At 41.6% G+C, this 25,112-nt stretch overlaps 1 protein-coding gene across 2 annotated transcripts in view; it reads right to left on the bottom strand.

Annotated features, from left to right (window-relative positions):
- Nucleotides 1-4,187: 4,187 nt before the first annotated feature.
- LOC121529070 (carbonic anhydrase-related protein 10-like) overlaps nucleotides 4,188-25,112 on the bottom strand; it is a 162,520-nt gene continuing 141,595 nt past the window's right edge. For both annotated transcript variants that reach the window (XM_041816746.1, XM_041816745.1), the window contains exons 4-9: nucleotides 22,089-22,274; nucleotides 19,432-19,527; nucleotides 18,289-18,361; nucleotides 15,646-15,800; nucleotides 10,629-10,803; nucleotides 4,188-4,888 (exon numbers count right to left, since the gene is read on the bottom strand). In XM_041816746.1, coding sequence (XP_041672680.1) covers nucleotides 4,866-4,888; nucleotides 10,629-10,803; nucleotides 15,646-15,800; nucleotides 18,289-18,361; nucleotides 19,432-19,527; nucleotides 22,089-22,274 — 708 coding nt within the window. In that variant the 3' untranslated portion in view covers nucleotides 4,188-4,865. The remainder of the gene's footprint in view (nucleotides 4,889-10,628; nucleotides 10,804-15,645; nucleotides 15,801-18,288; nucleotides 18,362-19,431; nucleotides 19,528-22,088; nucleotides 22,275-25,112) is intronic.

Raw genomic sequence — 25,112 nt, 5'->3', positions numbered from 1 at the left:
AGCTTGCAAGCCCTGCTGGAGAAATCAGGAGAAAGAACTTCACAGAGAAAAAGACCAGAGGAGCTGATGGACAGTGTTGTGATGTTACTGATTAATGATGTTCAATGATTGTTCTTCATAACTTTATTAAAAAATCATCAATAATGTGATTCTGTAACAACAGTAGTTTTCATCAACAACATGATTTCTCTTAGTGAGACTCTTATTTTGAAAGGAGATCCTTGAATTAATCAGTAGCAGCTTGCAGCCTCTTGTTGAATCAAACAGTCTTTTTCATGTCCATCAGCTGAGGCTGAAACCCTTAGTCAGAGTAGTCAAGTCTGCAGAACGATCTAGAAGAAGATCTAGATCCATGCTCCAGGTCACAGTTAGCATTTTTAACATCTCCCCCTTTATTAATGACTGTTGTGGGCTTTGACGGGCCTCCTGACTGTAGAGACTGCATGGTCACATTAAAGGTGTCATAAACTCAGCACACAGCTCTGTGTGGGGCCATCAGGGGCCACGGTTCTAACTATCATGTAGGGAGCCTGGGACAGTTTGGGCTGTGATCGCCGTATGGTAGAAAATAAAGCAAGATATGGTATGGTGGGGATACCAGCTCTCACTGTCCCGTTTTTTATGGTGTTGCTTCTGAGGGAAGGTCCTACTTGATGACCCTGGCTGTTGGTCTTGGTCTGCAAGGTCTAAGTAGGTTCGGGGATTTCTTCACTGAAAGCTTGCCCTTTCATCAGGTCTCAAGTATCTCATGTTTAAAAAAATAATCAGGTAGCTGTTTGGAGATGGAGGCCTGCCCTTTATAATGCAATGTAAATGAAAGGAGCCGCTCAACTCTGTCACAATGTTATAATAAAACTCCTTTAAGACAAGTGAACTACTGTAAAATCATGCAAAATGCGTGACCGCCTTACTTCAGTCTCCACTGACTCGATCTGTTCAGGTCTGCAGAGTTTAAGTCTCTTTCTGTCTTCTCCTGCAGCAGAGAAACCTGAAATCCATATTCTCTTTAAAATAACCCTCTAAGTTAAAACCCGCAATTTCCACAGAGTCCGTCTGCACAGCCGTCCGTCCGCACTTAGGCACTGTGAAGCGCCATGCCGCTTTGCTCCAATCTAGATATGAACCAAGTCTTCTCTCAGCAGATCGACTCAAACAGGAAGTCAGAAATGGAGACGCATAGCGCATGTTGACAATTTCAAAATAAAAACTGTTTGGCCTGCCGTTTGTTGTTGATCTCATCACTAAATCAACATCACGTCAAACAGGAAATAAAGTAAAGTAAGAGCCAGACAGCATGACAAGCCTTTTTTGTCTTCGATGATTGTGCGATGTCAGACTTGGCAACACAAATCTTAGATCTGAAAAGTCTCAAAAATTACTTCCCAAGTCTTTCCTGATCCACTCTTCGAGTTTGATGAAAAATGTCTCAGGGTAAGTAACAGGTGTGAGTAATACCAGGTGTTCGCTGAGATTTTCTTCTGATTTAGGATGAAATTTTGAATCATGACTCACATGGAAGTAGCTGTGACTTGTGACTGATCATGTGTCCTTGGTTGTGCAGTAACCGGGGAAATGACGGCAGACCATGACTCGACCAGAAACTCTGACACGCCAGTCTTGTTGAATCAGGGTCAAGGGCATCCAGGACACATCCTTGATTATGTTACAATAGCGCCTATTGTTCCTGACATTCTTAATGGGTTTGACATTGGACAACAGGCAGCAACGTCAACTTGTGTTTGTCTGTCAGTACCATACAGCCCCCCTGAATGGGTCCAGTCCATGTTGCCATGGAGCGTTGTGCTCTGCCCATCTCTGTGGCTTACTCTATTGAATTGAGGAGTCTTTTAATAGAAACGTTTTCACACCTCTAGTTATGCTGATCTGGTCTGAATCAAGGACTGACTTTTTTACATTGTTGCATTTGACGTCAGCTTTGGTCTGTTCACATGGGGGCATTTGACATGACAAACCTATACTTGAATACAACTTTGACATTTAAACCTAGATAAACACATTTGAAATCTATAATTCGGAGTCATGAGTAAATGCTAAATAAAAAACTGTTTTTTAAAATTGCGGAAGGAGGGAACTCTGTTGTCTAAACCAACGTGATAATGTTACCGAATTACATTGTTTGTATTTAATAAACAACAGCACAGACGACATTTAACAAATCTCTCTGTCTGTGTCACAGTGAGTGCTTGTTATTTTATCTCAGATCATGTTATCTCCTTAATAATTATCCTTAATTATTATTCAGTTTATCAGGTCTTCTTCCTACAAGTGATACCTCATAAACAGAGACACCTTTCCCTCTGGACAGGGGGGATCAGAGATGAGACCTTCAGCACCACGGACAGAGACAGAGGGCAGTGCAATGAGAGGATGAGACCTTCAGCACCACGGACAGGGGCAGAGCAATAAGCGGATGAGACCTTCAGCACCACGGACAGGGACAGAGGGCAGTGCAATGAGAGGATGAGACCTTCAGCACCACGGACAGAGACAGAGGGCAGTGCAATGAGAGGATGAGACCTTCAGCACCACGGACAGGGACAGAGGGCAGTGCAATGAGAGGATGAGGCCTTCAGCTGGTATTAGTAGCTGATCCTAAAACATTTAATATTTCCTGAATGAGACCTGATCAGGGTCGGCTTGTCACCTTACTACAAACGAACCGCACCAGAGTGAGAATGGAAGCCATTCAGGACCCTCCTTTTCAAGTGGTCTTGGTCCAGTTGTTCGTCTGGCATCAGGGTTCCGTGGTCAGCTTTCACACCAGCATAAGGCTGCGTGTCTATAGCCAGCTGAGTTTTTACTAGCAGCGCTCAGGACCTCATTTCAGGAGTACTTCTCATCATGGTATTGTTGCTTCGTTACAAAAATATGAATCAAATTTTCCTTGCTAGGATCTATAATGCTGTTTTAAAACAGCTCTATGTGCTTCGTATTTGTGTATGTCAAGGAAATATCATACTGAAGACATGCAAACAATGTAAAGGAACCCTGTCCTGACACAGGCAGCAGCCACAGACCTGAAAACTACTGAAAAAGATGAAGAAAGCCGAGTCAGATCGGTTTCTCTTCTGCTATTGTCAGAAGTCCTGCCCCTCCTTGATTGTGATTGGCAAGTGAAGGAGAAGTGACATTTAGGAGAGCAGTGCTGTTCTAAAAGCTGAACAGTTTCCAAATAAGAGTGCTTTGAGCGCGGCAACAATAACAGCAGACATCACGCCCAGAGCACTGAGAACGCTGGACTACATTGGCTTTGGTTTAAAATGTGAAAAATTTAAAAAGTGCTGCCAGAGCTAAAAAAGCCAGCTATGGACACAGCCCCTAAATGAACTGAACTAATGCTGCATCGAACTCAAGTTCATTTCAATCAAACCACATAGGTTAGGGGTGAAAGTACCCTTAGAAGGTTGGTAAGCATGCTGGAGCCAAAGTATAAGGATATATTTTAAGCCTGATGCCCATCTATGCAATATATGATAATAATATTGATAGTACAATAGTTGTTTAAGAAATGCGACAACAAATAAAGACTTTTCTCCAAGTCTTCATGTGTTGTTGTTTTATTTTTATTTTTAGATGATATAATCCCTCCAGTTAGTGGGCGGTCACGTTCTGAGCTCTCCATTGTCTTTATAGAACATCCTGAAAATCAGCCTAAGAAAATAAGTCTTTAAATGTTTGGACATTTTATGTTAACACAACAGACAGAACATTATGTACAGCTGTGCACATCAGCATCCCCCTAATCCATCTTGAAGATGGGGTAAAGATGTCCCTGCTGAGTTCAGATTAAAGATGTCCCAGTGCTGGTCCAGTTCAGATTAAAGATGTCCGTGCTGGTCAGTTCAGATTAAAGATGTCGTGCTGGTCCAGTTCAGATTATAGATGTCCGTGCTGGTCCAGTTCAGATTAAAGATGTTTCCCTGCTGGTCCAGTTCAGATTAAAGATCAATGCTGGTCCAGTATCAGATTATAGATGTCCGTGCTGGTCCAGTTCTGATGTCCCTGCTGGTCCAGTTCAGATTAGAACATGTCCTGCTGGTCAGTTCAGAAAATAAGTCTTTAAATGGTCCAGTTCAGATTATAGATGTAACACTGGTCCAGTTCAGATAAAGAAGTACAGCGTGGAGTTCATTAAAGATGTCCGTGCTGGTCCAGTTCAGATCAGACTAAAGATTAAAGATGTCCCTGCTGGTCCAGTTCAGATTAAAGATGTCCGTGCTGGTCCAGTTCAGATTAAAGATGTCCGTGCTGGTCCAGTTCAGATTAAAGATGTCCGTGCTGGTCCAGTTCAGATTATAGATGTCCGTGCTGGTCCAGTTCAGATAAAGATGTCCCTGCTGGTCCAGTTCAGATTAAAGATGTCCGTGCTGGTCCAGTTCAGATAAAGATGTCCGTGCTGGTCCAGTTCAGATTAAAGATGTCCGTGCTGGTCCAGTTCAGATTAAAGATGTCCCTGTTGGTCCAGTTCAGATTAAAGATGTCCGTGCTGGTCCAGTTCAGATTAAAGATGTCCGTGCTGGTCCAGTTCAGATTAAAGATGTCCCTGTTGGTCCAGTTCAGATAAAGATGTCCGTGCTGGTCCAGTTCAGATTAAAGATGTCCGTGCTGGTCCAGTTCAGATTAAAGATGTCCCTGTTGGTCCAGTTCAGATTAAAGATGTCCGTGCTGGTCCAGTTCAGAGTAAAGATTGTGGGAAGAAGCACAGCAGACTGTAGATCTGTGGAGCTCGGCCCAGATCACTGTCATTTAATCCATCCATTCAGTTCAACCGAGCTCGGTTTGGCACCGTGAAACACGTGAATGAATCCAGCCAGTACTCCTGTAGCCTCGGATCATTTTATCTTCTACTTCAGGAGCCACTGATTCACTGAGAAGAAGGAGAAGGAGGGAGATAAAGAAGGATAGAAGGAGGAAAGGAGATAATTAGCAGAGAAAGGATAAGAAACAGTGTGAAGAAAACAGAACAAAGGTTTGCCTCAGGTATCACGAGTTGTGCAGAAACACAATGTGTGCATGAGAAAATAGAAAAAGGTAAAGGAGAAGACGACTGAAGCTGTGTCCTAGTTCTACACTGTTTACTGAACCCGGGCAGGTCTGATTTAATTCTTCTAACAGCAATAAAGTGATGAAATGATGAAAAATGCACCGTTTTCTCTATCCTGCAGTCATTATTAAATAGAGAGGATGCTTCTTTTTACTCAAACCAACCACCAAAATAAAATACTGTCAGGTTTATTTAGCAGCACAAGATGTAGTAAGATTAAAAAAGGTTTCAATACTTCAGTAGCACTTGTTTTCAAACTGTTATTTTCATGAAAAGGAGTTTGGAAAAGTACCAACACTTTAAGAAAACTACATCTATTTGATGAGATGGGTGTGTAGGAGAGGATTAAATCCATCAAAGATTGGAGGCACACTGCAACACATGCTGATGTCTTTGTGCAATTTAGACAGTGTGAAAGAGCTGGCTTGCAATTTTTCATCACTGAAAACAAGAAATGAGCCAGAACTGAGTGTTTAGGACTGTTTTTACTGCAATGGCATTGAAACAGGAACCAGTACAGTTGGACATATATAAAAAAAATCCCACTGAAGATAAAAACTCTGCTGTTGTGACTTCTTTTAAGAGTGAAAACTTTATTAGCACTAGCTAATCACTGGAGTCCTCCTGGGGTCCACTGTTGGACTCAGAGTGGGGGTAGGGGACGACTGACCCTCCTGGTCCCCTGGTTTGACTAACTTTACTACACTAAAGGGGGAGAATATCGAAGGGGGGATACTGGTCTGTTTGTGGCCCTCAATCAAAAATGTCGGGACACAGCAGTGTTAATTTCTTTGACTAAAAATGTTTGTCAACAGACTTTTTTCCCATGACAAAAACTAGACTGAGACTAACAAAAATAGATCTGTGATGACTAAAACTAGACTGAGACTAACAAAAATAGATCTGTGATGACTAAAACTAGACTGAGACTAACAAAAATAGATCTGTGATGACTAAAACTAGACTGAGACTAACAAAAATAGATCTGTGATGACTAAAACTAGACTGAGACTAACAAAAATAGATCTGTGATGACTAAAACTAGACTAAAACGTAATGTAGTTTTTGTCAGACATTCTTAATCTGTGATGTTTCTCCACGGTGGGTAAATCTGTCTAAAACAACACATCTGTATCTATTCTGCCTCTCAGCTGTAGAAAGCAGGGACCCCAGGTTTGGCAGAGAACACACTACCATGATTTGGTACCAGATTTAGGAGAGAGAATAAATGCTTGGACTAAAAGTAAAGACTAAACTGTGAGGACTTTTATGGACTAAAACTAGACTAAAATTAAAAAGGGTAGAAATGACTAAAATGTGACTAAAACTAAAACTAAAATTAAAAATAGCTGCCAAAATGAACACTGAGAAGGACGTCGATGTGGTGAGGAGAAGAACCTGAAGTTGGATTTTAAAGTTAATGAGTTTCAGAAGGAGAGAGGAATATTGAGGAAAGCGTTCCTCTCCATCATTAATCCTCTCATCTCTGCTCACCTGAGACTCCTCGGTACCTGAACACTTCCAAACTTTGGCTCCACATCACTCACTTTTCTTTCTCTCAGAGTTATCTGGGCTCTCTGGCCTGCAGTTTCATCAGCTGCCCTCATTCTCAGAGAAAAAAACAGAACCAGGTTCAGCAGGTAGAGTGCAAACACAACTCGGGGCTGCTTTCTGGTGTTTGCAGCGCTAACAATGCACAAAGCCTCGATTAACCTCAGGCACAATATGGAAGAGCTGCATGCTAGAACGCCTTTGTAACGTTGCCTCCGTGTCCAATAAAGAAATGCAACTCTGTGCAAGTCCATGCTTGGTTATGAGCAAAGCGCCTGCAGGGAGCAGCCTGCCTTTAGCACTATTTTCTATAACCTTTTTATTGTATTTGTTAATGTTTCAGGGTCGTTGATGACTTCCTCCAACATCCAGAGCTTAAAACATTTCAAACTTAGTGTAGAATACAGACTGCATGTGAGGACAGGAGGAGTTTTGAAGACAAACATCAGTAGTTTCAGGTGTTATCTCAACCTGAAGTTCAAGCAATCTAGAAACAGACAAAGACGTGAAGCTACGGTGGCCCTGAAGGTCAACCGTAAAAACATGTCATGATTGAAAACTAGAACAATCGCCTGGTGGTTATACGTCTCTGTGAGATGTGTAATTACAGGACAGAGAGAGCACGGCGGGGGGCCAAGAGGAAGGGTCAGGGTTGTTTATGTGGGAGTGAAGAAGGCTGATCACCAGGTCCCATGACCTCTGACCTCCAAAATCTTCTTCATTCATCCTTGAGTCATGGTGCACATTTGTGTAAAGTTTGACAAAAGTCCCTCAAAGTGGTCTTGAGAAATCAAAGTGATGCACATGAGTCCCATGACCTTGACCTTTGACCTAAGTTTGAGAAAGATCTGCCAAGAGCTTCTGGGTGAAGCTGGGGACGTCGGGGCATTTTTCCCTTCTTTTTTGCCAAGTAGTCGGCTGTAGTTGGCAGCTTTTGGAAAAGTGTGTGGAACTGGTCACCAATTCCACACATTTTTCCAAAAGCCGCCAACAAAAGAAAGTCAACAAAGGGAAGGACTGCTGGTATATACGAGAGTGCTGACCGGGGTTGTGTCAATCCTCCTTCCCACTGGATGGTGTCCTAAGGCAGGCTTACTCCCCACATCTTCTCCTCACTTCAGCCTCAACCTTTGGCTCAAATATGCTAAAACTTTAATACACAGTGCTCTCCATCCATGCATGTTGACTGACTCCATCATATCATGATAACTTTGGGATGTTTTTCTTTAGATTTAATTGACTCATCCCTTTTTCTTAAGACCAGAGTGATGTCTACCCCATGATAAGAAGCTAATTTTCCTTCATGTCTCTGGAAAATGACACAAAAATTCCCACATCATGGAAAAAAGCGCAAAATAATATGTATGCATGCATATTTAACTGAGTAAATTTTACTCAAATTGAGTAAAATTTTACTCTGAAAAATATAACATTTGGTTCCAGTCTATTTGGAGTAAATTTTGCTCTGCTTGCAGAGTAATTTTTTCAGAGTAATTTTTCCTCTATAAAGTGTTTTCATGCAACTCTGAAGGATGATTTTTTTACTCTGCAAGAAACAAAATTTATGCTCTACAATTATGCTCTATACAGAGTATTTTTTACTTATTACAGAGTATTTTTTACTTATTACAGAGTATTTTTTACTTATTGCAGAGTATTTTTTTTACTTATTACAGAGTATTTTTTACTTATTACAGAGTATTTTTTACTTATTACAGAGTATTTTTTTTTACTTATTACAGAGTATTTTTTTTACTTATTACAGAGTATTTTTTACTTATTGCAGAGTATTTTTTTTACTTATTACAGAGTATTTTTTACTTATTACAGAGTATTTTTTACTTATTGCAGAGTATTTTTTTTTACTTATTACAGAGTATTTTTTACTTATTACAGAGTATTTTTTACTTATTACAGAGTATTTTTTAGTTATTGCAGAGTATTTTTTACTTATTACAGTGTTATTTTTTACTTATTACAGAGTATTTTTTTTTACTTATTACAGTGTTATTTTTTAGTTATTGCAGAGTATTTTTTTACTTATTACAGAGTATTTTTTACTTATTACAGTGTTATTTTTTACTTATTACAGAGTATTTTTTACTTATTACAGTGTTATTTTTTACTTATTGCAGAGTATTTTTTTACTTATTACAGAGTATTTTTTACTTATTGCAGAGTATTTTTTTTACTTATTACAGAGTATTTTTTACTTATTACAGAGTATTTTTTACTTATTACAGAGTATTTTTTACTTATTACAGAGTATTTTTTTACTTATTACAGAGTATTTTTTACTTATTACAGTGTTATTTTTTACTTATTACAGAGTATTTTTTACTTATTACAGTGTTATTTTTTACTTATTACAGAGTATTTTTTTTTTACTTATTACAGTGTTGTATTTAATCCTCCAAGAGATATTTTTTCCTCCATACAGAAATGTTTTCTGCTTCATAAAGAATTTATTCTCTCCAGATCTATTTTCTACTTTATATAGATCTACCTGTATCTTTCGTAGATTGTTGTAGCCTCTCCTTTGTTGTGTATCTTAGGTATTCTGTAATGAAGGGTTAAGGTTACACTTTTAAATCTATTCATTTTTCATCCTTTCTCTTTTTTCAGTCTTGTGTTTTACTATTAATTAAAGCTGATTGGTTGAAAGTCCCTCACAGATTCTCACTAAAGAGGATGTTTCTGAGGATAGACCAGATCAGGACCATAGGTCTAGAGCCTGAATTTGGAGGATTTTAACATCAAAAATCAGATAATTCTCCTTTTTGCACTGACTTCATCACCTTACTCCGTCCTCCTCCTCAGATGAACTCCCTGCTTGTGCATTTGGAGTATTTCAGCGTTAAAAATCAGTGAAAACTGTCCCCATGTCAGTGATCTCCCAGGTTTTGAAAATCTCTTGGCCTGATTCTTGCTCTCTACGTTCCCTGTCTTGTCTCGACTCTTCTTCTCTCTCCACTCATTGAGCAGTGAACAGAAACCAGAGCTGGGATCTCTGCATTCTCACAAACATTACTGGAGGGAAGCAGAGCTCCCCAGCTCGGCCCGATCGATAACCCGGGATATTTGGAGAGCAGCGAGCACTCCCACTCTCGCTGCGTAACACTTCCACGTTCGCCGTGTTCCTCCTGAACACACAAACAGACAATACACTCCCACACTCACACTCACACACTCACACATTTCTTCTTCCTTCATATGTCTCTCCCTGCTCCTCTTCCCCTGAGACTCCCTCTGTTTCATTTTCTATTTTCACATTCTGAACACTCGGCTGACACGGAGCCGGGTTCACTCAACCTTCCCTCCTCGCTCCATGATCAGCTGGATCTCTTCTTCTTCTCCTTATTTCAGATCCAGGCCTTTAAGGGTTAAACACCCCGCTGCAGCTGAGAGTCTAAACACAGGAATATATCCATCACTGTAGGAGCGGCTGCTGCGCTTTGAGCTCATTAAAGCGTTGATTTAAGGAGTGACGACACGCTGGGAAGATTTGTCTAAGCATTGCTTTATCTGGTCTCTAATTATCGCCTTTAATGTGACTGTTGTCACTCCTCTTAATCAGTTAACCCTCTCCTTTCATGATTTCTCCACAAAGCTGGTCTCAATCTCTCTGTTTTACATCGCTGCACACGTTTGTAAGCTTTTAATTCTCCACATTAGAAGATTAAAGCCACAGCTACTGTGGTTTGGCTTTAAATCCAGTGATCTTAAATCCTTTATGCTTCAAAAGCATGCATTCCCTCTAAAGTTTCCATATTTAAGCATTTTACAGAGCTGAATCAGAGCTAATTGATTTGACCATGTCAGACTGATGATGCATGATCTGGAGGGTTAGACAGAAACATTTCAAAATGTCTCTATTCTTTGAAAAAGCACGTTAAAACTGCTTTAAGGAGCATTAAAGGAGCGGAGAAGAGAGGATTCTTCTTCAGCGTTCATCCCAGTGTATTAAATGCTGGACTTCCTTGCAGAAAAAGCCCCCCCTCTGCCCCCTTACCTCTGTACTGCGGGCGCAGGGCGCGGTTGTTTGGGCAGTCTCGGCCCTGCTTGCTGAAGTTGATGTTGGTCCGGATGCAGCGCTGCAGGAGGGGCTGGGTGGGCCGCGTGTTGTCACTCATACTCAGGAAGATCTTGTAGGGCTCGTTCTGGCTGAGGAGGCGCAGGGAGTGCATCTGTGGAGGAGGGCGGAGAGATGAGATTTTTGCAGGAAGGAGAAGATCTCACACACTAGCCAAATAAATGCACATTAGTGTGTAACACAGACTGTCAGCATGGGCACTTTTACCATCAGGCACAGGTAGGCAGTCACCAGGGGCCTTGAGCTCCACGGGGCCTCAAGATACAGTCATAGGTGTGCATCAAATATGAGATTTATGTCTTAAAATCTTCAGTATGTATTCTGAGAGTAAATAAGGTGCAAAGATTGAAAAAATGCATTTAGAAAGATTATGATGATCCAAAAAAGTCCTCATAAACCGAGCCCCTCAAACAACCCCCAGACGTCTTCATATCAGTCTAATGATGGACCAGGGGACCTATAGACAGATACTAGGATGTGCTGAGTTTGAGTTCTGCAGCTCTCTGGATTTGAGACCTGAAAAGAGAAGTTTCAGACTCTGTGTGACCGTGGCAGAGAGAGGGACACTCAGAAACAGCCTCCACCACCCTCTTCACAGCGCCTTCACCGGGGGGAGGAGTGTGTTCGGATTCCTGTCACAGTCCTGCACCGCCAGCAGACTCAGGAGCTCTTTTGTTCCCCTGTCCATCAGGTTATACAACCCCTCTCTGTCATGGCAGCGCTCCTTCCCACTCCTGGATGAAGTTTTCCCGGTGCACGGCTGTCTCAAGACACAGCTGACACTTTAAATTTCAAATTCACCATCAGTTTACCTCACATGGCATCACACTGCACGGTAAGTCTGCAGGTTTACATCAACTGCTGAATCGCTCTACCTCTATGAAACACTGCTGTAACTTTTCACACTGCTTCTGTTCTTGTACAGGCTAAAAACATTTTTGCTTTAAACTGTATATACTGTAGCTTCTTTGTGTTTTTCAGCTAGGCTTTTTAATTTTCCTGTTTTCAATCTTTCTTTTAAAATTTTGATTTGAGTATAATGTTTTTGTTTTGGTAAATATGGGGGGTTCAATGTAAAAGATGTCCATCGCCATGAGTCTGTAAGCTGCTACCAGACACCTTGAATTCCCCTCAGTTTAATAAAGCTCCTATCTATCCATCTATCCAGAACCGTGTTACTCAACCCTGCTCAACCAGAGAGAAAATTGTTGAAAAATACTTTTGCAAGAGCCATAATCTCAGAGGTGAAAAGTGGCAATAAAAAAAGGTTAAAGGTAACCTGACATCCCAGATGGATTCGTTTCACACATCTGGGACAGCTTCAATAGGAAACGTTTGAGAAAAGGCAGAGGCTTTGAAAAAAACTTGGATTGTGATTGGATGAATGTTCTGACTGTCACATCTCTATGGGCCAATCAGAGCAACAAAACACGTGACGTAGCCGCTATCGAGCTGCGCGTGTGCAGAAATGATGCAAAACATGGCGACGATAGACAGTTCAGTACTCAACTTTTGCCGATTTTGAAAAGAAAACAACTCACTGCTGTTCTTTGTTCTTCTTTTAACAAAGAAATGTCGTCAAGTTCTGATAAAACTGGCGCTTCAGAAGCATCCACGCTGATCTCTTCCTCCATAACTGCACCAGCTTACTGCTGCTTGTTTACGTCACGACTCTGCCACCTGAAAGTACTGCCCCTCGTCGCTGATTGGTCCTGTCACCTTCTAACCAGGCCCAAACGGTTTAGATGGGAGCTTTGAAGATGGATTCACCAGTGAGAAACAAGGAAGTAGGCGTATCCATCTGCTTTGCAAGGTTAGGCTAAAGTGGCAATAAAAGTAAGTTAAAAGGGGCAAAATGGTCAAAAAGCAGCAAAAAAGGGTGAAACGGGTGAGAAGTGACAAAAAATTAGTTACAGGTGGCAAAAAGCAGCAAAAAATGGAAAAGAACATGACAAGAAATGAGTGGAAAGTAACTAAAAGGGGCAAAAAGTGGCAAAAATTTTGGGGAAAAAGTTGCAGTCAATGGCAAAAGGCAGCTTAAACGGGTGAAAAGTGGCAAACATGGGTAAAAAAATAAGTAAAAAAGTAAAAAGCAGGATAACAGAGTCAAAAAAATGGGCAAAAAAGTGACAAAAGTAGGCCAAAAGCAGTAAAAATTGATTTAAAGTGGCAAAAAATTGCAAATAAAGGTAATGGAAATATACAGACAAATTTAAAAGTTGTCAACTGAAGCCGACTGTAGAAGTGTGGGAAACAAACTGATTAATGTGACTTAAATGGATAATTTCTAAGGTCAAAGTTTTCCTTTATTTAAGGTTTATTGTTTCAAATGAAGACCTAAAGGAGACATAAATCCCCACAAAAGAGCCACTTTTCCCTACTTTTTTGCCCATTTTGACACTTTTTTGCAACTTTTTACCCATTTTTTGCCACTTTTATCCCATTTAGCCCTATTTCATAATTTTTTTCTTCCCATTTCCACCCATTTAAGCTACGCTTTGTCATTAAATACCACTTTTGTTCTAGTTTTTGTCCATTTTAGCCACTTCTTTTTGCCACTTTTATCCCATTTTTGTCCTTTTCACCGTTTTTTGGACCACTTTTCACCCATTTCAGCTACCTTTAGCCACTTAATACAAATTGTTTCCTATTTCTGCCCATTTTTGCCACTCCTCACTGCATTTTGCCCATTTTAGTCACTTTTTACTCATTTTTTTGCCACGTTTTTGCCACTTTTGGACCATTTTTTTCCACCTGTTACTCACATTTTTTCTACTTTCTGACCCCTTTTCTAATTTTTCATCCCCATTTTTACCCCATTTCATCCATTTTTGTTGCTTTTTGCCCATTTTTGCCTCCTTTAGCTTACTGTTATTGCTAGTTTAAGCTGTTTTTGCCACTTTGCACCTCTTAGATTGTGGCTCTAGTAAAGGTATTTTTCAACAGTTTGGCTCTTTGGTGGATTTAAGTTTTAGTGTGGGGCATGGATGAGGACAGTGATAGTGAGTTAAAATTTGGTTTTTCTCCAAAAAGCCAAAACAAAACAATGAGCGGATCCAGACTTTGGAGCCGTCCGTGGGCGCTCCAACAGAACACCCAGGGGGGCTAATTTGTCCTGTGAGTTTGAGGCTGGAGATATCCCGTTTTTGGTCGGTTTCTCTCAGTTATTCCTGAGCAGTTTCATTGTTTGGAGGAGGACGTGTCGCCTCTAATAAGCAGAGCAAACACTAACCACTGAGTCTGTATTACACTGGGGGGACGGATGATGATAACGCTGGGCTTCATGGTCTCTGTTTCACCAATCCACAGTCCCTCTGCACCGTAGCGTGTGCTGCGGTCTGACAGCGTGTGCCTTTATCCACTGGATGAAACACGGCATAAACCCTGAGCAGCCGGAGACCAGAGATCCCAAGATCTCTGGAGAATTACAGAGTTCATGCAGGAACTGAAGGATCATGAAGTCCAAATTTAGAGCAGCATGAAAACAACAGGTTTCTGAGGTTGCTCTGCCGTTCACGTCCACGTTATTCTGGGATTCTGGGAGGAAAACAGACTTGGTGCACATCTTGGGGGAAGCACAGAGGAGTGGCACTTCTGGCATGAAAGAAAGGATAGACCAGAGTGTGTGCTGTGGAAATGCACAGTGTTTGAGGAAGAGATTTCCCCCAGGGTGGGGATGTGGATCGCTATGCCGATGTAGTACGTGGAATTTGAGGGTTAGATGAACTTACACAATGACAGAAGCGCTGCAGTTTTCAAAAGTTTGCTCTTTGTTTTCTCCACTGCCGCGTCAACTAAGAGGCTAAAGCAGCTAAAGGCGTCCGCTTCTTGTCTGAAATCTCTGTCGTGTAAACACGGCCTTGAAGAAAGAGAAAAGACCAATGAAGATGAAGGCTGGAGCTGTAATGATGACACTAATGATAAAGTAGAAAAGTGTTAAAAGCGGAGCAGCAACAAAAAGGAGTGAAGAAGAAACGAGAGATCAGAGAGGGCTGACGGGCAGCTGAGAACAAAGGATGGGGAGTGAGAGTAAATAAAGAGGGAGTAAATGGCAGATGGTGTGTGGGAGTTGATTACACTGATGCATGCAGGTGAGAGCCGAGCTGGATTGTAAATGTGCTGCACTTTGATGCTGAGCTTCCTGATTTGAAGAGCATCTCATCTGTGCAGCTGCTCTTCACTGACACAAAAAGCCTTTCTAGTCTGAGCGGGGCTCCGACACGGCGTGCACGTTTACAGCTGTGTCATTTGGATGCAGCGAGTTCTTTTGCTCTCATACAGGTTAAAAAACACACGCAGGGAGGGGAGAGAGGGTTTTTGAGAGGATGCGATTTAACATTTTGTGTTCTGGGTGGATGTTCAGTGTGCTGCTGTTACAGCACAGCCTCTTTCATCCTAACCACTTAGGGAAAAGTAGATGCTTTCACTTACAGGTTATGAAGCTGTAATTTGCAATTCAAAGCTGTTTGTGCTCGGTGCTTGCAAGGATATTACAAATTACATTTCTGCCCCAGTCAACAGAATACGTGTTGTTTTTCCCACATCACATTTACTCATTCTGCACCCTTGTTTCTATTCTTTTCTCGCTGTACATGCTCCCTGTTGGTGCTTTAATTAGCCGATCTGAGGGCATTTGTTTCACCGTTATGCTGACGATACTCTGATATACATGACCTCTGAACACTGAGCATCCTGGGAGAAATCCATACCTCCGAGCTCTGCAGAGAGACAGACGCAGCAGTTTGGTTTCTTCTTTCTGCTGTCATACCTCTTCTTTGTTTATCTGGATTTTCCAAAGATTACATTTTGGGACTTTTTGCCTTTATTTGGAAAGAACAAGAAACGAGGAGCAACTTTCCTAAGTCTATGCTCTTTTAAATGTAGAACTGAGCGGACTTTTACCTTTTTATTCTCTACAAACCTGCTCATGTCCTACCTGCATCTGTGTGATGTAGACGGGCTTGTTGATGAGGATCCAGGTGGACGTCTCATAGCAGGGCGGGATGGTGATGGAGCCCTCGTACGTGATGTAGCGGGTGGTGTCAGGGTAAAGGTCGGCGATGTTCAGGCCCATTAATAAAAACGCATCGTCTGCAGAGATGAAAGAAACGAGACTGAGAGAGCAAAACGATGCTGTTAAAGAAAAGAGAAGAGGAATCTCTGTTTGTAACGTTCAGACCAATCAGGCTGGGTTTCAGTAATCAGAGACTAAAGTAACGGAGACAAGCTGCTCCTTTCTAAGTAAACCTTCAATCTCAGGTTAAAGTCGGCGTGTGTTCATATGGAAATAAAGAGTTAGAAAAGTTCCTCTGCGTGTGCAGCTGTGCTAACTTTAGCCCTCTAACATCAGGATGAAACGGATTTTTGTGCTGATTAGTTAAGAATCCTAGATTGTATTGTGTTTTCTTCCCTCGCTGACGGGGAGCATCGTTGTGTCACAGCAGAGCTTAGAGCAGGGGCGTCAGACTCAATCATAGACGGGGCTGGAGTCTAGATTAAGGTCTAACCTGACAGGGTCCACATTTAACCAAACTGTTAACTTCATTTTTACCAGGAATCAATTATGGGGGAAAACTCACACTGATGAAAAAAGATTCTGAGATTTAAAAGTTCAAAATGATGCTAAAAGGCTCAAAATCTGAGGTCAAATTTATCAGTTCAAAAGGTCAAACCACAAAATAAGATGTTAAAATAATGTTTTTAAAAGGCAAATATGTAAAAAAGAAAGGCACAATCATGTTTTTAAGGCAAAAGTATGACTTAGATTTAAAATTGTGCCCCTAAAAGGTCAAAATCTGAAATACAGGTCGAAATAATAAATTTAAAAGGTCAAACTTTTAGATAAAAAGTGAAAATAATAAATCTACAAAATCAAAATTTGAGATAAAAAGTAAAAAATAAAGCCAAAAAGCCAGAATTATTAGATAAAGTCAAAATTATACATTGAGAAACTCAAAATATGAGATAAAAAAAATGAAAATTTTAAATTGAAAAAGTCAAAATATGAGATAAAAAGTCAAAATAATAAATGTTAAAGGTCAACGTATGAAATAAAAGTACAAAAATAGACTGAAGTCATAACTGTGCCAAACTGAAAATATGAAATGAAAAAACCAGAGTACATGTTTTGGTCAAATCCATCAATAAAATAACAGATTTCATATTTTTAGACATGACACATTTGAAAGTATCAACACAGAAATTTTGGACGATAATGCTGAAGATGCTGAGCCAATCAGAGCAGAGCATTTTTACGTTAGATTAAAGCTTCTGCAGGAAGTCCTGGTTGCCTGCAGGATGCAGAGTAATGCTGGTAAAGTTAGGGAAGTATTTCTAATCAGATATCACAACTCTGTATGCAGAAAAGAGACTTTATTGGATCTCAGTCAGATCTTATTCTAATTCTCTCCCTCCATGGATTGCATTTCTAAAACAAAAGCCAATGATGTTTTTTAAGTTGTTTGTAAAGTTTGAAAAGAGCCTGTGACTCCGGGTTTAATGAGCTTCTCTAATCTGATGTCTGGCTCACAAACAAAGAGGAACAATGCAGCGTCTGCTGCTGTTTTACTAGAGCAGCCCGGTGTCATCCCAGTGAGATTTAATCCTGATAAACATGGTGGACGTCCGAGGATGCACATTTATCTACACGTCCGTCTGACTGCCTTCAGGCAGCTGCAGAAATTTAATGAAGTGAAGAAGAAACTTTTCAAACAGAATCTTTGAATAAGTCATGAAAAGTTTTCAGATCAATGCCGACCGATGCTCCGATGCTCCGGCTTTAACCATATCAAATAAAACAGATTTAAACATACGCTTTCTGACCATCGAAGAGAACACCAGGATTTTAACCCCAGGCAGGCATTCAACATAGCCTTTAACAGAGTCATCAGGATGGAAATACGGTGAAGTGGACCTGTTAAGAGTCGGGATTTAGAGAAGACAGAGCCGTAAACCTCTCAGGAAATGGATGTGGTTTAATGGATGTGGCTCTCCTGATCCTTATTTCAGCTGCCAGCTGAGAGGAGGATCAGGAGAGGAGGGCGGAACTTTCTTCCAAGCGGGGAGGGCCAACCAAACCTGGGGGCGGGGCTAGCCCCACATCACATCATGAGGGGAAAATCTAAGAGAGGCTTGTGTCAACACAAAGCTCCACACTTCAGTTTCAGCACCTTCAAAATAAAAGCGTGAGATGATGAGTGCGAGCGTGACTCTAGGAGTCATGTACCTGTTCCTGTGAAACGCTCATAAACATTCATTCTTTTCTCCATCTCAGATGTTTAAGGGGGAATATCTGACACTCTCTGCTGTTGGAACACTCCAGGGATCAGCTAAATATACGACAACATTTACCTGATGAAAACAAATGAAAACATCCCACGTTTCAGGAGGAGCGGTAAATAATCTCATTTATGATTCTTAGGATGGAATAAAGTCGACTTTAGAGGAGGAAGGAAGTTTGGCTCATCAACTCTCACAGATAAAGATGAACAAAAACGCAGATCTACCTCCTGATACGGCGAGCTGTGACAGCCAATGAGAGGTTCAGAGAGTAGAAAGAGTATCTGAGTGTGAGACTTACGCCTGTAGTTGATTCTGGTGATGGTGTCTCTGTTCAGCATGCGGTTGAGGAAGGAGTTGGAGTTCTCAGAGAGCTGAGAAGGAAAAAAAAGAGGAGAGGGATTAAATATTTATAGCAGAAACACACACGGTGAAAGGAAACACAAGGCCTAAGCTTTGAGCTGCTATCCTCTCTGTAAAATAATCCAGGCTTTTAAATCTGCATCAAACCGTCTCATTAGCTCACAGCAACAAGACCTCCAAACCCGGACGACAGGAAGTGATCTGTTCCTTTCCTTTAGTCCGACCCAGAGGTTCAGAGACCAGGGTTTCTACAGGTGGTGGCTCACAGACCCAACACTTCAAACTCCGGTCCTAAAAACATTTCAACCAGCAGGTTAGGGCAGGAAAAGGTGAGTTTACCTACAGATGTAGGTTTACCAGGAGAGGAGCTGATCCAGATCACTCAGGACTCAGTCCTGCAGACCCCCTACTACAGGTCTGGACAGTAGCTAGCTAGCTGAAAGATCCGGTTTACTGTGACAAACTGGACTGAACCAAAGTGGACCAATCGGTGGAAAAGGACCTTATGTGAGCGTTCTCTGACTCCGCCTCTCCAGACTTCAGACAGAGGTTTTAATGTCTGAGTATTTTAGACTTTTCACCCAGGACTTCCACTGGGTCTGTCTCCGGTCCATCACGGCTGCGATGCAGTTTGACTGCGTGACCTGGCTGTGCGAGAACAGACTCCTGATGTGCTACAAAAACAGAACAAACACGTGAAGCTGTCGTCCTGAGCTGCAGCTACGGCGGACTTGCTTGGATTCGTCTCTTTTGTCCTTTCATGTGGATTTGTGGAGTCAGTAGCCCACTTTTAAACGTGTGGTCCAGACCTGCCCTCTCTGGGAGGTTTCTTCTGACAAAATGTGTTTTTAATTCATTCTGTACAAAGATCGATGGATCAGTCGTTCCTCCAGCCTCCTGACCTCCACTCTAACAGGACTGTATCATTCCGATGATTCCTTCTTCCTGATGTCTCTACGTCTGCCTTTTGTCATATAACCTCCCACCACTAGGGGTCAGTGTCCAAATGATGGGTTACAATAAGCTACTGTAAATAGGACTACATTTCCTGATGTTATGGTACAGAGCAGGACGTCCTGACCTTAATGAAGATGGAGACTACAGCGATGCCGTGAGGGTTCTTCACCGCCTCCGTGTAGTTAGCATACAGGTCTTGGTTGTAATGGATCAACTGGACCTGCAAAATAAAAACAGTAAATATAAGGTGAGCATTAAAGCAGCAGGAAAGAAACCCCACTAGTCCCCATCAGCCTGTGTTAATGTTGTTCTCTAATGTTAGCTAACTATCGTTTACATCAACTTAATGCTGGTCTGGTGAGTCAGATCAGAATGTCGGACACATTCTTTGGCCCTGTACTGAACGGCCATGCTCCATCTCTCCAGGTATCCTCCCACCTGACCACAGGTATGAGAGAGTCCTCCTACAGAGAACTCATGTTCAAGGCCCCATTCAGACTGACTGCTCAGGTTGAGCCCAAACAGTCCTTGTCACCTCAGCACCGCCAGCCTACGTTTGACAAGGGACTTCCTCCTGGTCTGGCAAAGACCGCACCCCTTTCGTACTACATGCTGTCCGTCTCACGGCCATGTCAGGAGAGCTCCAGAGCATAAAGAAGGACTAGAACACTGATCATCAACTGGTGGCCCGGGGGCCATATCAGGCCCCCCAAAGCTTCCAATCCGGCCCCCAGAAGATCATTAAATTCAGAAAAGGCAGATGAGAAGATGTGGTTTTATGGGTATCTTTACAGCTGTTAAACCAAAATGATTAATATTGAAATGGTTTTAGAAGGACTTAATATTTGATCTGTTTAAGGTTCCCTGGTCAGCCATTATCAGTAAATATTTAAAAACTGGATTTTAAAAAATAGGTTAAGACTGGTGGAACAAAGAGACAAAAATGGTCAGAAAAAGTGGTGAAATGGGGTAAGAGAGCGGCAAAAATGGGTGACAAATGGGTGGCACAAAGGGACAAAAATTGTCAGGTAAAATGGTGATAAGAGTGGCAAAAATGGGTAAAAGAGGAAAAAAATGGGAACAAGTATCAAAAATAGGTTAAAAGGGGCAAAAATGGTGGGAAAAAGTAATAAAAAAGGGATAAAAAGTAGCACAATCGATGAAAAGTTGCAGCAATAGTGGCACAAAGGTGATAAAACCTGAAAGAAAATTGGTGAAAAGGGATTAAAGGATGAGAAAATTCGGGTTTGATGGGCAAAAAGTATAAAAAATGAGTCAAAAGTGGCAAAATTATAGCAAACATAGCCTGGCAAAGTAGTGAAAGGGGTTAAAAAGTGGCAGACAGGGGCTGTAATTTAGAGGAAAGTGGCTTAAAGGAGGTTAAAGAGTGGCAAAAAATATAAAAATGGGTTCAGAGTGGCAAAAAAAGTTGCAGAAATGGCCAAATGAAGCAGTGAAAAGTGGTTAAAATTGGTCAAAAATTTGTTAATATTGTCTTAAATTACAACTGGGGAGGTTCTGTTTTCTGGGTTTCAGGGGTCCGTTCTCTGGGATTTGAAAGAAAATACAAATACTAAAAAAAATATATATATATATATATAAATATATATATATATATATATATGTGTGTGTGTGTGTGTGTGTGTGTGTGGGGGTGGGTGGGGGTGTGTGTGTGTGTGTGTGTGTGTGTGTGTTAATCAGAGCAAAATATGATTCAATTTCTTTATTTTGAAGTCCGGACTAAATCTGGCCCTTGTGCTAATGTACTTGTTGACCCCTGAACTGGAAGGACCTGGTTTGATGGTTTGATGAGTTCAGGGTGGAGGAGTGGAGGCTGTTTTAGCTGCAAAAGGGGGTCCAACTCCACACTAAAGTACAAGGATTAGAATAGAAGGTCATTACAGTCCCTGTTGATGGAATGGTAAGGTGACCAAATACTTTTGTCCATTTAGTGTATCTATGTAGTTTCTGACAGCTCAAAGAATATACAGCGAAGTTTCCTCTGACAGTTCTTCCATTTTCTCAAACGCTCTTCTTCGTTGTGTTTTTCTGCTCTGGCTTTAACTGTTGGCTGCGTTGCTCAACACTGCCCCCCACTGTTAGAGGTGGTATTACATCTCAAGAGATCATGCAGACATATGGACGAGAAGAATGCTGTGGAGAAAGCTCTTTCCATCTCTGTACGCACATCAAATGTAGACAATAAATCAGGAATGAACTATCAGTCAGACTCGTCGCCAGCCATTAAACCGACTGCTCGACTTTTCGGATGATTGTTCAAATTCTCGATGGATCTGACTGAAGTTATAATCCAGGAAACATCTACATACACGCAGTATTTTTGTCTGGGCTTTAAACATACATAGTGATGATGAAGGTCAGAGGATTTTCTTTGTGTTCAACCTGTCATTCTTATTAATGTGTTCATTTAAAATTCATATTAATGTGGTGTGAGTTTGCTCTGCTGTTTACTGTGACAACAGAGGAGGAAGAAAGAAAGAAAGAAAGGATGTTTCTCCCTGATATCTAAGTAGATAGAACGAGGAAAACTTCAGTTTTTTCCACTCTTCCTCTAAATCGTGCACAAAGACGAGACAACCTGACAAGATCTCCCGTTAATGAGCGACCTCCCTTTCCAGTGCATGTGTGTGGGGTGTCTGAGCTGGCCTAATCCTGCAGTCATTAATCATAATCAGGCCTCTAATGTCACTAATTATCTTATCAGCCTGTTGGTATTCACCGCTCCGTCTCCTGTTTATGTGTTATCGTCGCATTCCCCACCTCTCCAGGAAAGCCCTGGCCGTTCAAGAGATGCTCTGAGCCCAACGCATCCTCGCTGCCAAAGTGAAGTCGGATCTCCTCCAGGCGGTAGCTGTAGCTCAGCGGACCCCCAGAGATGTTCACCAGGTGGGCTTTGTCAGGCCGCAGGGACACGTGCTTCCCCGTGTTGTACATGGTGCCGCCCATCTGCACAGAAACAGGAAGAGAAAGATGGCGGTCACATCACTAAAGATAACCATCTCATATCCTGTAAAGCCAAGAGGAAAGGTCAAGTTCATTCCTCCACATCAGTGACAGCTGAGGCTGTTTGGGTCATCCATGCAGGTCAGTTAGAGGAGAGGTCAAAGGTCTCGAAGGACCTCATCAACTTTTCATTCTTCACTGTTCGATAGTTTTGTCTGTGTGCATGTTCATGACATGAATTTTGTCAAGACTGTGTATTCTTATTAGACCTGGTTATTTCCAGTAAGTCTAAAATAGACCGTTTACAAGCAAGAGTCACACTGGAGCTGCTAGGAGCCAAAAATGCTCCACTGAAACCCATTCAGACGGACATTTTAGACCTCACTTCCATTAAAGCATAATACAGTAGATGCATTTATTATAACTGGGTGTTACAGAAGCGGATTAGGGCCATTTACGAAAGAGAAAATCATTTTGGACAAGTCGAGATTAAAGTTGAAATGTCGAGGCAAAGTCAAAATTTCAAGAATAAAGTCGAAATTTTGAGAATAAAGTCAAAATTTCAAGAATAAAGTCGAAATTTCGAGAATAAAGTACAAATAACGAGAATAAAGTTGAAGCTTGTTTTTACTGGCGGATCATAGACGCTGTGTGTTAATGTGGCAGAGAGAGAATCTCTCTGTTGTTAAATCCAATAATGAGGTATAATTTCACATATTCTTTTTTTGTGAGGCATAGGGCTGTAGAGACAGTCATGACTCTCTGTTACTGTCTCAAGTTCCGACTTTTTTTCTCGTCTTTTCGACTTTAATCACGAAATTATGTTTTGACTTTATTCCCAAAATTTCGACTTCATTTGAAATTTCGACTTCATTTTCCACTTGCCTTAAATTATTTTCTCCATCAAAAATGGCCCTAATCTGCTTCCGTAGGGAGTCAATCTGGGTTTTTGCCTCAGATTTGATCATTTTCACTACTCTCCACCAGATGGCGTCATTTTGGCCTTATGTGGCATAAAAAACATGCAAAAAATAATAATGTATAAAAACCAGTGTTGCAGCTAATCACTGACATATCCTGGGCTGTAATAATTCAACACATAAACATTACTTTGCATGTAGAAAATAACGTATTTTGGTTTTATTTTTCATTAAAAACATGGTGGCATCATTACAAAAACCCGGCATTCAAAGGGTTAACAGCTTTATAAATTGGTAAATATTTGATATCAGTAATCAGGTCAGCTGTAGGTAAAAAAAACAGCTCAATGAAAGTAGAATAAAATATGAATGTACAATATTAAAGTGCATTTTTGGCACTTAGCAGCCTGAAAGTGACTAATGTTAAACAATCCTGAGGGTAAAAATCTGATTTTAGGACAACCCTGGCTGTGCCTGAGTGTTATCTCCTTCTGACTCTCCTCTCTGTTAATGAGCATTAAAACGGTGTTATGGTAATAAATACTGATATTTCTGTAGAACACCAGAGCTCATCAAACACACATAAAGCTGCTCCAGCATGATGCTCCTCACCCTCTTCTCCTCCTAACAGCTGCAGACTGAGCGTAACCAGCTTTTCTCTGTGACTCCTGTTTTATCGCCCTCATCCTTTACTCCTGGGTGTAACATATGCTACATGACACTTGCACCCACAGCGCTGTAATGAGCCTTGTTTTATTTTTAACACGGGCTTCCCCGGCGCCTGCAGCAGAGGCTCCATGGCCCACTTTAAACCTCGGCAGCTTTTTGTCTTCTGACAGTAAAAAGCGGAGCTGTGATGTGTGACCGAGCAGCAGCAACCTCTGAGTTTAATATCCTGTATGGACGCCATAATGAGATGACTGTTGGTCCAATTACACGACACCGGGACAGTTCTGCCTCACTTGGTCGTGTTCATGTTCTGTTAGGAGTTATAAAGTCAAACAGCAGGAGGGGGACATACAGAGGGTTTATGCTTGTTTGTGGATTTTAACTGCAGGAGGCTTTAATAGCGCTGGAAGGGCCAGTAAACATCTTTATTTCATTTTAGGGGATGCTTTCCATCCGTCCGGTTTCTTCCCCTTATCTGGGGTCGCTATGGCAGCAGGCTGACCATGTCGACCAGACGCCCCCCCCCCCCCCCCCCTCCTGAGATCCTGTGGCGTTCCCTGGCTGGATGGGATAGAAAATCCCTCCAGCGAGTTCTGGGTCTCTTTCTCCTCAGTGCACTCCTCTGCTTCACATCAGAGACCCAGGCCCAGATCTGGGTACACTGGACCCCAAAGTCTGCTTCCTTTGGTCAGTGTGAACACAAACATACAAGACCCAGAGAGTCCAGAGAGCTGGACTCAGGCAGGATTCATGTGCATGAAGGAGATGTGAATGCAACCATGCAGGAGTACGGGGTAGTCCTCGGTCTCTTCATGAACCCTTGTATTCCTGCAGCCCTGGTCCGTTTCTTCCTCTGAGGCTATCAGCATAGATGTGGGAGCAGGACCAGGGTCGCTGGAGTCTCAAAAACAGCGCCTGTCACCCAAAATCACTTCCTGTTTTACCACACAGAGAAGAGCATCATTCTCACTACAGTGCTCTTCGTCTATGTCCCACAATGCACTGAGAAAAGTAGTGAACAACTTGGCCACTATTCCAGAAATATTTACCATCATGCATCGCAGATCGAAGCTTAAACCAATAAGTGACAGTTTGATTTTGATTCTCTTCACAAAAACGAGAATCTAACGAGATCATTCAGATCAGCATTGGTGCCACTTTCATCAGTTCCATCTTCGCCACTTTAAACTCCTTTTGGCTCTATTAACTGACTTGGCCACTTTTAAATCCAATTTCAACACTTTTTACTGAC

Source organism: Cheilinus undulatus, linkage group 21 (assembly GCF_018320785.1).
Source record: "Cheilinus undulatus linkage group 21, ASM1832078v1, whole genome shotgun sequence".
Taxonomy (NCBI): Eukaryota; Metazoa; Chordata; class Actinopteri; order Labriformes; family Labridae; genus Cheilinus; species Cheilinus undulatus.
This window is presented reverse-complemented; position numbering and strand designations above follow the sequence as displayed.